General features: G+C 41.3%; 1 protein-coding gene across 5 annotated transcripts in view; it reads left to right on the forward strand.

Annotated features, from left to right (window-relative positions):
* TAMM41 (TAM41 mitochondrial translocator assembly and maintenance homolog) overlaps positions 1 to 16,892 on the forward strand; it is a 59,301-nt gene that overhangs the window by 14,301 nt on the left and 28,108 nt on the right. For all 5 annotated transcript variants that reach the window (XM_025375629.1, XM_025375628.1, XM_025375626.1 and 2 more), the window contains 2 exons: positions 2,723 to 2,873; positions 14,699 to 14,844. In XM_025375629.1, the coding sequence (XP_025231414.1) occupies positions 2,738 to 2,873; positions 14,699 to 14,844 (282 nt within the window). In that variant the 5' untranslated portion in view covers positions 2,723 to 2,737. The remainder of the gene's footprint in view (positions 1 to 2,722; positions 2,874 to 14,698; positions 14,845 to 16,892) is intronic.

The following is a 16,892-nucleotide window of genomic DNA, read 5'->3' on the forward strand; positions in this document are numbered from 1 at the left end:
CCCTCCGGGCCTAAGTTTTCTGTCAGTAAGAGGAGGCAGTTGCCCTCCTAGATTAATAATTCAGTATGGAATACAGCCATCCCTTGGTGTCTATGGGGATTGGTTTTAGGACCTGCCCCCACCCTCAGATTCACGTCTCTGATATAAAATGGCCTAGTATTAACATATAACCTATGCACATCCTCCTGTGTATTTTAGAGCATCTCTAGATGACTGGTAATACCTAATACTGTGCTTAGACATCACGTCATTCACCTGCCTTCAACATACTAATTGGCCTGTGGTGGCAAATTCTACATTTGCTTTTTGGAAGTTTGTGGATTTTTTTTTTTTTTCCCCTGAGTGTTTCCCATCTGTGATTGGTTGAATCCATGGGTGCAGAACCCACGGATATGAAAAGCCAACTGTATAAGGTTTAGGAAAGTTATTCAAGGAATAAGCATAGGTGTTTTTATAGGACCTTAAAATTTGTTTTAATCATCTTTCAAGATAACTTAACCAGAATAGAACCATAAATCAATGCATGAGAATAATTCAGAATATTCAGAGCTGAATTTGCCAAGTAAAAGGGTGTGATCCTGATTTTTGTTGCCAATTCATTATGCAACTGTAGGCAAGTCATGTTCCTGGCTGGTCATGGGTTACTCTCTGCAGATGATTGCAGTAATGCTGAACTCACCTAAGGGCTGAAAAGCTTAATTAAGGTCCATTAAGTCCTCAGAATTTTAAGGGAGGAGGGGGTAGTATTGAATCAAGTGGCGTACCTACCATATATGATGTTTGTATGTTATAAATATTCCCTTAGAAAAAAGTAGGGAAAAAAGGTAAAAGAATTTAGATTCTGAAGCCTGATTGATAAAATAGTAGTTATGTGTTTTATAATGCTGTTTTTTACAATTAGAAGAGAAGAAACTATGCCTTGGGATACTGCAGCATTCTCCTCTTTCTTTGCTTTCTGATATTTATTTTACAGTTTCTCATAGTGTATCTTTTATGTGCCATCTTAATTTTGTCAAAAATTATCTGTATTTGACAAACAAAAGGCAACTTATGCCCTGTTTTCTAGAATAGGTGAAAAATGTGTCAATAGTACCCATGATTTAGAGATGGTAGATACATTTTAGACATATGGGAGTCTTTATTAGGGACTTCTAGACCCTTTCTTTTGTGTAGAAAGTCAGTCAGAAACAGTATGATGTTTTAAAAAGATTATGGTGGGAGTGTAAATTGGTATAACCACTCTGAAGAACAATTTGACAGCAGTAAGTGTACACCTTAGAGCAGTAATTCTCAAAATGTGGTCCCTGGGTATTAAGAACATGTTAGAAATGTACATTTTTCAGCCCTCACCCAGGCCTCCTGAAACAGAACTCTGGGAGTTGCATCCGATAATACACATTTTAACAAGTCCTCCAGGTGATGCTAATGCTAGCTAAAGATGAGAACCCCTGGCCCAAAGAAGCTCTTGCCTTGTGCACTGAGAAGCGCACACAAGGAAGCTCATTTCACTGAAGGGTTTGTGTGCAGTAACTCACTTGATCTTTCTAGCAGCCTTATGAGCTTGATTCTGTTATTTACCCCATTTTACTGATAAGGAATTATGCCCATAGTCACAGAGCTAGTAAGAGATGGAGTTGGGATTTGAACACATCTCTTAACTACAGTGCAGTCTTTAAAAGAATCTTAACTACAGTGCAGACTGGAGCTCTTAGTATTTTTTTTTTTTTTTTGAGACAGAGTCTCACTGTGTCTTTCAGGCTGGTGTGCAGTGTCATGATCATGGCTTACTGCAACCCACTGCAGCCTTAACCACCTGGACTGAAGCTGTCTTCCTACCTCAAACTCCTAAGTATCTGGGACCACACTTGTGTATCACTATGCCTGGCTAGGTGTTTGTTTTTTTGGTTTTTGTTTTATAGAGATGGGGTCTCACTGTGTTGCCCAGGCTGGTCTCATGCTTTGGCCTCCTAAAGTGCTGAGATGACAGGTGTGAGCCACCACACGCAGTCACTCTTTGTATTTTAATGGATTTGCGGAAAGTCTCAGATGGAAGCTTCTACTCTGTATTGAGGAGAAAATTTCTTTACGAGCAAAGCAGTTGCTAGTATTCTAGGCGCTTTACATTTATTATTATAGTCAATCTTTGTGACAGTTCTTTGATGCAAATCATTTGCCCAAACTCACATAGCTGGTAGGTACCTGGACTTGAGCCCATACCTATCTCTAAAATCCATTCTTTTTCTACTGTAGCTAGTTTTCTTTCATTTTTCCTTAGTCAAGTTCAAAATCAGCGTATCTAGAAATTGTGAAATAGAGCATGAACTTCCTATGTTAGATGTGGTCCAAGATTACAGATGAGGTCTAAATAAAGAGGTAAAATGCCTCTGTCGACTAAAAAATTAAGGGACGATAGTGAGATTATAAATTTAAAAATATTAAAGTTTCCAAAGGACTTTTACTCTTTTTCTAAACCTATGATGCGTTTCCTCATGTAAGAAGAATATTTGTTTTCTTTGGCATTTTGATCCTTTCCTGTGTCATATGATTTCTTTGACCTTGGCATAAAACAAGGAGATTCTGGGATTACTTATTAGAGGAACAATTTTGTGTCACCTGAACCAATATTCCAAGATCTTCAGTGGGAAGAGTTTGAGATAGTTCCAGTACATGTGTAACCCATACTTGAGCAATGCTTTTCTTCCCAATGTTCTGCCTCTTTCAGGTGAAAATTATCTCAATGAATGAGGATGTCACTCTTAGATCAGCCCTTGATAGAAATCTGAAGAGTGCTGTGACCACTGCTTTCCTCATGCTCCCTGAAAGCTTTTCTGAAGAAGACCTCTTCATAGAGATTGCCGGACTCTCCTATTCAGGTTAGTATGGTTGCTGCCCAGATGTTCTGCAAGGAAGAGATTTATATTTGAAGACTGCAGATATCCTGTTCTCACTCAGCACTGGAGCTGCTACAGTCTTAGTTGTAAATCACATCACCTCATGTGGTTCCGGCACTAACCTCGTGATTTGCCTCCCTACCTCCCAGGTCCCCTCTCCACATCTCCACGCTTATTGTCCCAGGGTAATTTTGTTGTTGTTGTTAATTTTTATTTTGAAGTAATTTCAAAGTTAGAGAAAAGTTTCAAGAATAATACAGAAAACTCCCTATGCCCTTTTCCCGGATTTGCCAGTTTTAGCATTTCACCGTATTTGTTTTCTCATTCTTTCTGTATCAGTGGTTTTCAAACTTTAGCGTGTATCTGAGCAACCAGGAAGTCTCAGGTTAAAACACAGACTCCTGGGCCCTACCCCGGACAGTTCATTTAATAGGTTTGAAGATGGGCCCAATAATTTTTATTTTTAGAAACAAGTTCCCAAGTGATGCTCATGCCCCTCCAGGGGTCCCACTTTGAGGACCACTGTTTTCTCCATATGTGTAAACATACTATATATATGTATTTTCTCTAAACCGTTTGGGAGTAAGTCACACATATTATGTCCCAAACTGAGAGGGTAGAGCCCCTGGCCCCTCACCCTCACTGCAACCAGAGGAGCCCCCATCTATCTGTTTACTGTAGTAAGGTTCCTTGTAAGATTTCATTTACAAAACAAGTGGTCTGCTACTTTTTTAAAAGTCTGAAAACCACCATCTTAAATAAATATAATCTTTCCCGATTTTTAAGTGTAAGTCAAAGAACTTTATGCTTAGAACATTGGAAAAGCAGTTTAGTCTCTGAATCCCAGTACAGACAGATAAGATTTCATGGAAATTTAAGAGACCTTAGAGGTTTTGTTCTTCCATTCTTCCCTAAATTCATCTACCATGACTATGGCTGTATTTGCAACACTGTAGAGAAAGGCATTGAAGCGCCTTTTTCTCTGGGTGCTTCCAGCTTCACCTGGCAGCCTCCCTGCCTTCCAACAAAAGACATAGGGGCAAAGAGTGGCGGGGCCCCGTGCCAGAATGAGGAGGCCACATGCACTGTGTGAGCAAAGGGAGTCACTTGATTAGAGTGATTCCCTACCCATACTCCCCTGTGAAAAATGATGGAACGGAAGCCTTTTATGAAAGCTGACTTGGTGGGAGAAGATGCAGGACTGTTCTCTACTCTGCCCCTACCACTACCAGTCCTCCATTTCTTCCCTTCTAGTCAACATCTTCATAGCGTTGGATGGATTCTGGGAGTTCCTTCTAAATTCTGAACATTACTAAGGAAATTTACCAAATTTCTTTTTGAGCTGCTTTCACCTCTTTGAAGACTCCTAAGTTAGCCTTCAGGCTGCTACCAATTTTAGCTGATTTTTGCTGGAACTAGAAGAGGGTAATGAGGGTAGAAAATGACATAGGCTCTGTAGGTAGATCTCTTTCATAGGTATGACACCTACCCCAGGCAAAGTGTTGAAAGGCACATTTTCTTCCTGGCTTTCATAGGCTTCTGAGAACCCAGTGTCCTAGAATTGATCGGTTTCTATCCCTTGGCAAACCACCGAAATCTCCCAAGCCCTGAGAATATGCCAAAATTCATATTGTCTGCTAATCTCATTTTTATTTAGAGCTTTGACATTGTCCATCTTTTTCTAGTTGTGAGATTATGTATGGTCCCTAATCTGTGAAGTTCAGTATTTTTCCTGGGAGTGTGCAGGAGAAGGAACAGAAAAACCTTGTCTGTCCATGTTGTTGGACAAGTGCCTGGTAGTAATTACTTCGGCAGAGGCGAGATCGGTATTACTTGTAGCAATAACAATCCTTTACATTTTATACAGTATTTAAGGACTACTTTAACTGCCCTGAGGTCAGTATTATTCTAAATGATGGGTGAGAAAAGAGTAGGTGGAGGATGAGAAGCTGCGAACTGGGAAGGAGAAAGCTTTGTCTTTTCTTGTTTTTTATTTTTATTATTTTTCCTCCACCCACCTCCTTTTTTTCTCTCTCTCTCTCTTTTCTTTTTTAAGACTGATTCCTAACCCAGCCAGGTGTGGTGGCCCTGTAATCCCAGCAGTTTGAGTGGCCAAGGCAGGCAGATCACTTGAGGTCAGGAGTTCAAGACCAGCCTGGCCAACATGGCGAAATTCCATCTCTACTAAAAATACAAAAATTAGTCAGACGTGGTGGTGCATGCCTGTAATCCCAGCTACTTGAGAGGTTGAGGCAGGAGAATCACTTGAACTGGCGAGGTGGAGGTTGCAGTGAGCTGAGATCATGCCAGTGCACTCCAGCCTAGGTGACACAGTGAGACTACGTCATGTGTCTCAAAAAAAAAAAAAAAAAAAAAGAAAGCTTTCTAACCCTTTAGTTTTTCTTAGAAGTTAGCATTTAAATGAACAGGAAAGGAGCACCAAATGCATTTTAAAGGGTCACCCTGAACTTTGTCATGTAAGTACAACTATTAAAATGACAATTTTAGGCAGTGGTCCTTGGTTTAATATTTATTAAGCAAAACAGCATTTCATACCCTAAAGAACTGCAGATGGAATTTCTGCTCTAAGGAGCTTCACATTAATAGCATGCAGTCACAGTGAGTCAGTGGTAGACTTGAAAAACAACACGTGTGAAAAAGGCAAGAAGGGTGTGAAAGAACATGATGTGTTTAGAGAGAAAGCAGTAGATTGATGTGACTGAAGTCTGTGGCTTAATGGCAGGGAAAATAGCATTTATTATTGGGTGCCATGGACTACTCTCAGTACTTTAAATTTGATAACTAGTTTAATTCTCACAACAACCTTTTGATTTGGGTGCTGTATCATTGCCCCATTTTCCAGATGAGAAAACTGAGGCCCAGAGTGGTTCCCTGTCTAAGGTCACTCATCTGGTGCATGATGGACTAGTTTGAATACCAGCTTTCTAAAGGTATTTGAACCTTTCTTTCTTGTGTGTGGTTTTATTTGTTTTTCATTATTTTATTTCCTGAAACACAAGCTTGAACCTTTCTGAGCCCCCAGTTTTCTTATTTGTAAAACAGAGATAACTATCTCACAAAGAAATTTTCAATGAGATAATACATATAATAGCTTCCAACATCTGTTTTTTTTTTTTTTTTTTGAGACAAGGTCTCGCTCTGTTGCCCACCCTAGAGTGCAGTGGTGAGATCACAGCTCACTGCAGCCTCGACCTCCGGGGCCAAGCAACCCTCCCACCTCAGACTCCCAAGTAGCTGGGACCACAGGTGCACGCCACCACAGCTGGCTAATTTTATTTATTTTGTGTAGAGACAGGGTCTCGCTATGTGCCTTGGCTGGTCTGGAACTCCTGAGCTCAAACAATCCTCCCGCCTCGGCCCCCCGCCCCCGAGTGCTGGGATTATAGGTGTGGGCCACTGCGCCTGGCTGCCTCCAGTATGTTACCTCATTAATAGTCAGTGTTCCAAAAATGATTGCTGTTGTTATTATTTTTATGGATTATTGTTGGTCACATGGGTTTTCCTCAGGTTGAGACACTGTTGTTTGCTCAATCATCCAGTGATTGATAGACACTTAGGTTAGCTCCATTTATCACGGTTTTATTAGCAACACTGCTGTGAATCACTTTGTACAGATTACTTTTGTTGGGGAAGGGGCAAAGGAGTCACTGACTTCCTTGGATGTGTTCTCCAAAGTGGAATTATGTTGTCAGCTGTAAAAATTATAAAACTTGTTACACAGACAAATAATGCCTGTCAAAATTTGCGGGGTGCTGTGGCTCACACCTGTAATCCCACCTTCCAGGCTGCAGTGAACTATGATCACACCACTGCACTCTAGCCTGGGCAACAGAGCCAGACCCTGTTTCTTAAATTTAAAAAAAATTAGCTGGGTACTTAGATGGGTTGAAACATTGACAGCCCCCTTTCATGTGGCTGGTTAAGGTCCTCAAGGGATGAAAAACACCTTCAGGCACTCTCCTATGAGAGAGAGAATGGGCTTCTTTCATTGCCAGATTGTCTGAACACAGCCTCAGCTACTTCTAGGAATAAGATGAAGCAGTGAGGAAGTTGCCAGTTGAGTGATTCTTGGGGAAAAAAATTTAACAATTAGTGCCAGCTCTCTGAAGTGTGGATTCTGGATTCTGGTAGAAGCCAGTAAAGAAACGTTTTCTCTGGAGTGGAAGCTAGTAAGATTTATTCTGTGGCGATGAAGCCATCTGAAACCTTACAAGCAGTGTGGTTGGATCGGCGTATGGGAGCTGACTGCCTCAGGACTTTAGAACCCTGCTTCTCTGTGCCTCAGCCGGAACTCAGGGTACTCAGTAGTCACTTGCTAATTTCTGAGAACACAGCACTCCTGAAGGGATAGAAGCATGAATAATACCCAACCTTTTTAGACTAGTACCCTGTGTCAGGTATTATAACATTCATTCAGTCCCTGAAATTTACAAACTAGTTATTATTGCTTCCATTTTTCATTTGAGGATACTGATGCCCAGAGAAGTTGAGTGGCTTACCCTGAGTCTCATAGCTCGTAATTGCCCAGCTAGCATTTGAACCCAGGCAGTCTTCTTCCTGGAATGCTTGCTCTTAACCCTTTACTGTTCTGAAAGGTCTGTGGTGGTGGGCGTCACTCCTGGTTCACACTTGGGTCAGTCCTTCCCCAGGACCCACTGGGTCACACCTCCCTCCTCACCCCACCCCACCCCAGTGGGCCTCAGTTCTGGCTTATCATAGAGGCCTTCCCTGACGCCCACTGCAACTCCACCACTCCCTGTGTCTTTCCCTGTTTTTGTTTTTCCCATAGCAGGTTCCATAGTCGGCTACACTGTATCTTATTGTTGGTTGATTGATCGATCTTTGGTCTTTGTTCCACTACTGAGGATGTGGAGGGAAGGAATTTTTGTCTTGTTTTGCTCCTTCTGTTTGCATACTTCCAGTAGTACGTTACATGTACTAGGTGCTCAGTAAATATTTGATGAGTAGATTATATTGCTTCCTTCCTGAACCAATATAGTGAACCTGATCCTGCCTATTGCTCCCTACTTTTGTATTTTCTAATGTATAGAAAAGGAAGGCTGGGCATGGTGGCTCATGCCTGTAATCCCAGCACTTTGGGAGGTGGAGGCAGACAGATCACTCGGTCAGGAGTTTGAGAGCAACCTGGCCAACATGATGAAACCCCATCTCTACTAAAAATACAGAATTAGCCTGGTGAGGTGGAGGTTGCAGTGAGCCGAGATGGTGCCACTGCACTCCAGCCTGGCAACAGAGCGAGACTATCTCAAAAAAAAAAAAAAAAAAAAAAATTAGCCAGGTATGGTGGCGCGCATCTGTAGTCCCAGCTACTAGGGAGGCTGAGGCAGGAGAATTGCTTGAACCCAGGAAACAGAGGTTGCAGTGAGCTGAGATCATGCCACTGCACTCTAGCCTGGGTAACAGAGTGAGACTGTCTCAAAAAAAAAAAAAAAGTGAAAAGGCAGCTAACAAAATGGAAGAAAATATTTACAAATCATGTAACTGATAAGGGACTAGTATCCAGAATATATAAAGAATTTTTAAAATACAATGGAAAGGCCGGGCACAGTGGCTCACGCCTGTAATCCCAACACTTTGGGAGGCCAAGGCTGGTGGATCACTTGAGGTCAGGAGTTCAAGACCAGGCTGGCCAACATGGTGAAAGCCTGCCTCTACTGAAAGTACAAAACATTAGTTGTGTGTGGTGGTGTGCAGCTGTAATCCCAGCTACTTGGGAAGCTGAGGCAGGAGAATAGCTTGACCCCAGGAGGTGGAGGTTGCAGTGACCCGAAATCATGCCACTGCACTCCAGCCTGGGCAACAGAGCAGGACTCTGTCTCAAAAAAAAACAAAACAACCACAACAACAGAACAATGAAAAGACAACCCAGTTTAAAAACAAGAGAAGGATTTGAATAGCCATTTCTTCAGAAAAGGTATTCAAATGGCCAGTAAGCACATGAAAAGTTGTTCAGCATCACAGGTATTAGGGAAACGGAAATACCAGTCCAAATCACAGAGACGGCATTGTACACCTGCTACAATGGCTGTAATAAAAAAGAAAGGCAAGAGCAAGTGTTGAGAATGTGGAGAAATTGGGACCCTCATACACTGCTGATAAGATTGTAAAGTGGTACAGCTGCTTTAGAAAAAAGCTTGGCGGTTCCTCCAAATGTGAAACATAGTTACCATATGACCCAGCAGTCCTACTCCTGTATGTCTACTATGAGAAATGAAAACATATGTCCACACAAAAACTGGTACATAGCAGCATTATTCATAATGAATTGCCCAAAAGTGGAAATAACACAAATGTTCATCAACTGAGAAATGGATAAATAAAATTGGTGCATCTGTATATTACTTAACCATAAGCAGGAGTGAAGTACTGATAAATACTACCGTGTGATGACCCTTGAAAACATTTTGCCAAGGTCATAAAAATACCCCAGATAGTATATGATTCAATGTGTATAAAATGTCCAGAATAGGCAAATCTGTGGCAAGAAAGTAGATTAGATCCAACCTGGATCTCCATTGTCTAGCACAGCTCCTGGTACTTTGTAGCCAGCCAAATATTCACTGAACCAAAATGACAGCAATGTTTCAGTTCGGGCTGAGGATGGGGAGTGAAGGGAGATGGGGAGTGATCACTTAGGAGTATGGGGTTTCTTGGGAGGAGGCTGGAATATTCTAATATTAGATTGGACAGATGATTGTCCAACTCTGTAAATAGAATTAAAAATACTGAATTATTTACTTTAAATGGATGAATTACATGGTATGTGAATTATATCTGAAAAACAGTCATGAAAATGATTATTATTTTGCCATATCAGTATCCAGTTTGGGCTGCAGTCCTTAAACACTACCACATAAAAATCTGCACTGAAATGATCTTTTTTTCATACCCTTTGCTGCCTGAGGTAGAGCCTATATCTGGACAGGTTGAGTATCCCTTATCTGAAATACTTGGGGCCAGAAGTATTTTGGATTTTGTAATTTTTGAGATTTTAGAATATTTGCACATATACAATGAGATATCTTGGGGACGGCCCAAGTCTAAACACGAAGTTCATTTATGTTTCATATACACCTCATACACATCGCCTGAAAGTGATTTTATATGATATTTTTAATAATATGTGCGACTCACTGCATGAGGTGAGATGTGGAATTTTCCACTTGTGGTGTCATGCCAGTGCTCAAAGGGTTTCAGGTTAGGGGGCATTTTGCATTTCCGGTGTTCAGATTAGGGTTGCCCAGCCTGGATCTCCATTGCCTAGCACAGCTCCTGGTACTTTGTAGCCACTCAGATATTCACTGAACTGAAATGGCAGCAGTCTTGCAGTTAGTTCAAAGGGAGAAAAGTTAGCTGGTAATTATCTCCAAGACCCACTGCTTCCTCTACCCTCCATCCTTCAACTATGATATATACATATCATAAGTAGTATCTGTTTTACTGCTTAAAAAGCATTCTCTAATACCTTAACTCTGGGTTCCCCAACCCTTGGGAACCCCCTGTTAGGAACCAGGACGCACCGCGGGAGGTGAGTGGTGGGCGAGCTTCATTTGTATTGACATCCAATCTCCGTCACTTGCATTACTGCCTGAGCTCCACCTCCTGTCAGATCAGCAGCTGCGTTGGATTCTTATAGGAGTGCAATCCCTATTTGAACTGGTATGTGAGGAATCTAGGTTCCTGGCTTTTTATGAGAATCAAATGCCTGATCTGTCACTGTCTCCCATCACCCCCAGAGGGACTGTCTAGTTGCAGGAAAATAATCTCAGGGCTCCCACTGATTCTGTATTATGGTGAGTTGTATAATTCTTTCATTATATATTACAATGTAATAATAAAGTGCACAATAAATGTAATGTGCTTGAGTCATCCTGAAACCACTGTCCCCTGGACCCACATCCATGGAAAAATTGTCTTCCACAAAACCTGTTCCTGGTGCCAAAAAGTTTGGGGACCGCTGCCCTAACTCATTAAATCTGAAAGCAACTTTGTAAGGTTACTATGATTGTTAAGCCATTTTACAGAGAAGGAAACTGACTCAGAAAGTTTAAGTAACTTAACCTCAGTCACCCTGGGACGTTGCCAGACTTGAAAGCCAGGGCCTTGCTGCTGTACTGTGCAGCCCTTCACATCTGCACACTTGTAATGAGGTCCCTGACTGCTGGCTGCATGCCTGAATCACAGGGAAGGCCACCTACAGGTGGCTTACAGGCCTTGGAGTTTGTATCATTTCAAGGTCAAGGAGAAATTATCCTTTTGGATGCCTGTTGTACTGTACTGGCAGTTCTAGTGGCATAAAATAAAGTCAGCAGTCAGTTTTAATCCATTGCTGTTTTGTTGCAAACAAATCTCCGAAGGTAAGAAAAATTGATTGTTATGATCAGATGCTGGTTCATGCTGTGCCCATGATTTTATTCATTTTGTTCTGAAGAAATGAGTCATAAGCCCATTTGCTTCCTATCCCCTGTGGCTGAGCTAGTTCAGCTGCACAGCAGTGAGAGAAATTCAGTTCTGCACACATTTATTAATGTGTGTGTTCCCTGTGCCAGGCAGTGCACAAGGAGCTGATGAAGACATAAAAAAGCTCCAGTCCTTGTTCTCCGAGAGCCTGGAGTATTTTCTAGGTCCTTTAATCATGGCATGCAATTGTTCTTTTAGGGGGAGGATTTGGATTGTAAAACATAATTCTTGATATTTTCAAATGGTAAATCCTTCTCTCGGAAAGTGACTCTAAAATTGAGGAACTTTTTGTTTGTGGAATGTACAGAAAGAAGGAATGACACAAATATTTAGAACTCAACAGTTTTAGAAACTGATCTTTCACTTCAGGGCCAGCCTTGTTAGAGTCAGCATTTGATGACATTTCATCTCTTCAAAGATAATGGAATCCATTTTTATACACATAAGGATTTACACAAGTTGAAAGTTAACTCAGCCACCGCTCCATTCACATTTGTCAAGTCATCATCCGTGCATCCCATGAATTTGTTTTAAAATGCTAGAAAGTAATATGCCAACATTATAGAAGTGAGGGAAATGGAGGGAAATTATAAGAGTAAAATCATCACGTAAAATGTCACTGCCCTAATACTGAGAGGCAGTTGGACCTGGGGCATGTTACCTTTTCACCTCCATCTCCTCATCTGTAAAACTGAGAATAACAGTACCTATTTTATGGATCTTTGCCATGACCAAATGAGATAGCATATTAAAGCACACATACAAAAACCCACAATAAATGTATTTTATTAGAGCAAAAGTAAGCATTTTTATATAGTCCCTTTGTCCTGTTTTTCTCATTTTTTATGAAGTTTTTTTTTTTGTTTTGGTATGCTTAAAAAAAAAAAATTATATAGAGACAGGGCCTTGCTATGTTCCAGCCCAGGCTGGTCTCAAACTCCTGAGCTCAAACATTCCCCCGGCCTTGGCCTCCCAAAGTGCTAGGACTACAGATGTGAGCCACCACTCCAGGCCTGTTATACTTTTGTATCTTTGTTTCTTACTGCATGTTATTAAATGATCACTTTCCATCTTGCTGGGCGTGATTACTGTCCGTGATAGTAACAGTATGCCATCATAGTGCATCCTTTCCCCTGTTGTTGGACATTTGGGATGCTTTCAATATTATAAATAGTACTTCAGTGAGCAATTTTATATATGTAGTGTATTTTCGTGGGAAACCTTAAGCAGGTTTCTTAATCTCTGTCTTTGTTGCCTTGTATGTGAATGGGGATAGAATCCTATCTACCTGAGAGGAGAGCTGTGTGTGTGAAATGAAGCAATACCACAACGCACTTGGCACAGTGGCTGGTATTTACCAGATGCTCAGTAAACGTTACCTCTTACTCTGTGTTTCTGGCTTATTTCTTTAGGCTTGCTCCGGAGATGGGGTTTCTTGCTTCAGTGCTTTCCAGAAGAATTTTAGCAGTTTATGCTGTCAATATGTGAAAGCAATATGTGAAAGGACTGATTTCTCAACCTCCTTATTATCAGTTATCCCAGGTTTTAACTATCTAACAACTCTCTTTCCCTTCAAAATAATAGTGAAAAAATCAAGGTCATCCATATTTGAGCAGATTGTTAGGACTGGGACTCACTTCTGCTCACTCACCTGAACAGTCAGACCCCCCGTACACCAAGGTTAGGTTCCGGAGGCTCTTTGGAAGTCCGTTTGTTTTTGTTTTTGTTTTTTGCTTTTTTTTTGAGACGGAGTCTCGCTCTGTTGCCCAGGCTGTAGTGCAGTGGCGTGATCTTGGCTCACTGTAAGCTCCGCCTCCCGGGTTCCTGCCATTCTCCTCCCTCAGCCTCCCGAGTAGCTGGGACTACAGGTGCCTGCCACCACGCCCAGCTAATTTTTTTGTGTTTTTTAGTAGAGATGGGGTTTCACCATGTTAGCCAGGATGGTTTTGATCTCCTGACCTCGTGATCCACCTGCCTTGGCCTCCCAAAGTGCTGGGATTACAGGTGTGAGCCACCGCGCCGGGCCTGGAGGTCTGTTTTTGTAAGCTTGCAGTCCCCAGTTGCATTCCACCACATTGTAGTGTAAATTGGTCCTTTGAAGCTTAAAACCTAGCATATTTTATTCCTTACTCAATGAAGTACATATTGTCGGTCTTCTTTGTATTTTTACTTTTTCTAAAACAAGCCAACAATTTGCACTAGGAAAATCCACTGCGGCAAGTAATGACCTCTATGATCCCTTCCCCTCTCCAGAAAAAAGAAATTGGCAAGGGTAACCATATGTCCTGGTTTGCTCAGTTTATACTTGTCCTAGTGTAATTATTTATAGCAATCCCTTCACCCTCAGAAGTGACCTAGTTTGGATGATAAATTATATCGTCATCCTAGCCCCAGGAGATTCCTCAGCAGCTGGAGTATCTGCCTACACTTGCCACCCCTCCACTCCCCCTGACAAATTGCTGTCTCTCCAACAAAGGATTCAGCCACATTGCTTTCAGCATGCTTGACTCAGAAGGTTCTGCGTGTGTCCAGCCTCTTCTGATTTCGCATTAGCCCAGTAGGCATGCACTCAAGCGTATCCACTTTCCCGTTCCTTTCTCCTCCACCTTACCGATGGTTGTCAGTGGCATTGGCGGGGCACTTTTCTTTTGATTCAGAAATGTTTTTGTCTTTCCGAATTACTTGTTTTACAGCTCAATTCATCCCATAGGCAAATGTAACATCTTCATTTCTCATCACTTGCAGTTTAACAAGTTCTATCTGTTTTCAATTTCATCTTCAATGCAAACCTCCTTTTATAGAACTTTTAAGCCTTATTTTGCCATTGTAAAATACGATAAGATTAATTATATTCATAAAGTACCTCAAAAGCCCTCATAAGCATACAGGTCAACCATGAGGAAGCAATGGCAAGGACAAGTCTGCAGTGATGGTGCACAGCTCCTGTCTCCCTCGTTGGCCACAGGCAGAGTTTGACCCATGAGACAGGACTTTGTAGGTGCAGAAGTGTCTGCATTGGAAAAACTAAAACAAGTTAGCTACTCGCTTGTGATTACCTTCTGAACCTAAGTAACTGTAAATTTAACTGGCATAAAGGGCTTTGTGATTTGAGAGACCCTGTTTTCCTCCAAACAAGAACTCACATTTCTTGGGTAAAGTGCCCACATTTTGAGGAGGAAAAACAAGTGTTTTGATGAGGGATCCTGCCAGAGTGAACCCATGCAGTATCAGTGTGGGGAGTGTCATTCATAGGTCAGAGCGTGGATTCTTAATGGAAGATGTGTTTATCTCTTTGTTTTAACTAGGTGACTTTCGGATGGTGGTTGGAGAGGATAAAACAAAAGTGCTGAATATTGTGAAGCCCAATATAGCCCACTTTCGAGAGCTCTATGGCAGCATACTACAGGAGAATCCTCAAGTGGTGTATAAAAGCCAACAAGGCCGGCTGGAGGTAAACTGTATGTGGAAAATAGCTTGCATTGTTTCTAAGACAAGGGCTATTTGCAGGAAGAAAGTCAGGGGTAGAACAGCATGACTGGTGTGAGAACGTTTATAGTTCAAAAAGTAAGTACTGTATGTAAACATAGGCTTCTGTGTATCTGGAATAATGCTAAGAAGTAACAGACTAGTTATAAGAGGCTGCCTTTGGAGAAGGGAACTAGGGGCAGAAGTGGGAGAGGGACTTATTTTCACCATGTGTATCTTTTTTGCCATTGGAAAATCTTACCATGTCTATTAATTACCAGTCAAAACAAGTGAAAATAAACTTTAGATCACTCTCATTCCATCCCCAGACCCATTTAGCTCCCCAGAGGTAACTGTACTGACAGTTTGGGGTTTTTTTTGTTTTTTTTTGGTTTGTTTGTTTGTTTTCTTTTTTGGGGACAGGGTCTGACTCTGTTGCCCAGGCTGGAGTGCAGTGGCACGATCTCGGCTTAGTGCAGCCTCAGCACCCCCCAGCCTGGGATCAAGCCATCCTCCCACCTCAGCCTCCTGAGTAGCTGGGACTACAGGTGCATGCCACCACGCCTGACCAATTTTTGTATTTTTTTGTAGAGACAGGGTTTTGCCATGTTGGACAGGCTGGTCTCAAACTCCTGAGTTCAAGCAGTTTGCCCGCCCCAGCCTTCAAAAGTGCTGGGATTATAGAGATGAGCTGCTGCACCCAGCCTGCTGTCTGTTCTTCCACATCTTTTCACATGTACTTTTGTGTATGTTTGCATGCATGTATCAAGAGGTTCAGTTTTGTTACACATTAGTGGGCTCATATATATTCAAAATTCTCTTCTTTCCCCACTTGTTATGTTTATTACGTCTGGGAATTTTTCTTTTCGATGTATCAAATAAAACTTTCTTATCAAGGTGTTGTTTAAATTAATATTAAGTGTTTGTTTGAAAATAAAAACCAGGGTGGGCCACAGGTTTTTGTTTTTTTTTTTTTCCGTTAATGTAAAGAACACTGTATTTTTCTTCGTTTATGCTCTTCTCCCTCCACATAATAGGGGCAACTAACATGTAATGAGTAATAGAGTAACGGAATTTCTAGAGCTAAAAAGGAAATTTAAAAAAATAGGAATTAGTTTTAAAATAAGAAAAGAATAGAGAGTGACATATGAAATGTGAGAATACCCACCACTCAGTTTAACAGATTTTGCCACATTTGGTTTAGGTTGAGGTTTTTTGTTTTATGCATGCACATGGTTTAAAAGCCAAATGATACCTCAAGTTTATAACAAAAAGAGCAGTTCCTTCCCACATTCTCAGCCCTGCTACCAGGGGCAGCTGCTTTTGTCTCTATAGCTGATTTTTCTGATATTCACCACCATGTTCTAAATAATATGCTTTGACTATTATTTCTTGATTTTTTTTTCAATCTTATACTTTATTTTTGCCATCCTGTAAGTTGGGGATTTTTTTACTGTCTTACACTACCCCATCAATTCATATACCAATACACACACTCACACACATGCACTTAGCACACACAATCTCTTTCCCTCCTACCTCATGCCCTCATGCTTCACATAAAGTTATTTCATGTTTTTGGTTAGGTTAATATTCAATATTTATTTTATTGTGACAGCCTTTTTTTTATTGATGAGCTGTGGCATTATGAAGTTCCCTTTCCTGTACATCTTTGTTTCTCCTGGAGTTAATAGTTGTCTTATTTTTTCAGTTGCTTAGGTCAATCATCCTCAAACTCTGACAGATCTGTAAAACTCTTCCCATTATAGACAAATTTACTGGGTATTTTCCGTTTCTTGTTTTTCATAGAAATGTTTTTCCTGGAGCCCCCTGCCCTGTTCCTTTCTCGGCTGGTTGTTTTCTAGCCCACTGCACAGCTGCTCTCCTCTACCTTCCTTTCATTATCACCCCGAGAATTCCCTTTGCCTCCCCTATGCTAGTTTTTGGTTTTGTGGGTCTTGCATTTTCCTCTTCCATGGTTTACACTCTGATATTAGTGAAGTTTGTCTTTTATTACCTTCTTAAAGGGTGTGA

Source organism: Theropithecus gelada, chromosome 2, assembly GCF_003255815.1.
Source record: "Theropithecus gelada isolate Dixy chromosome 2, Tgel_1.0, whole genome shotgun sequence".
Lineage (NCBI taxonomy): Eukaryota > Metazoa > Chordata > Mammalia > Primates > Cercopithecidae > Theropithecus > Theropithecus gelada.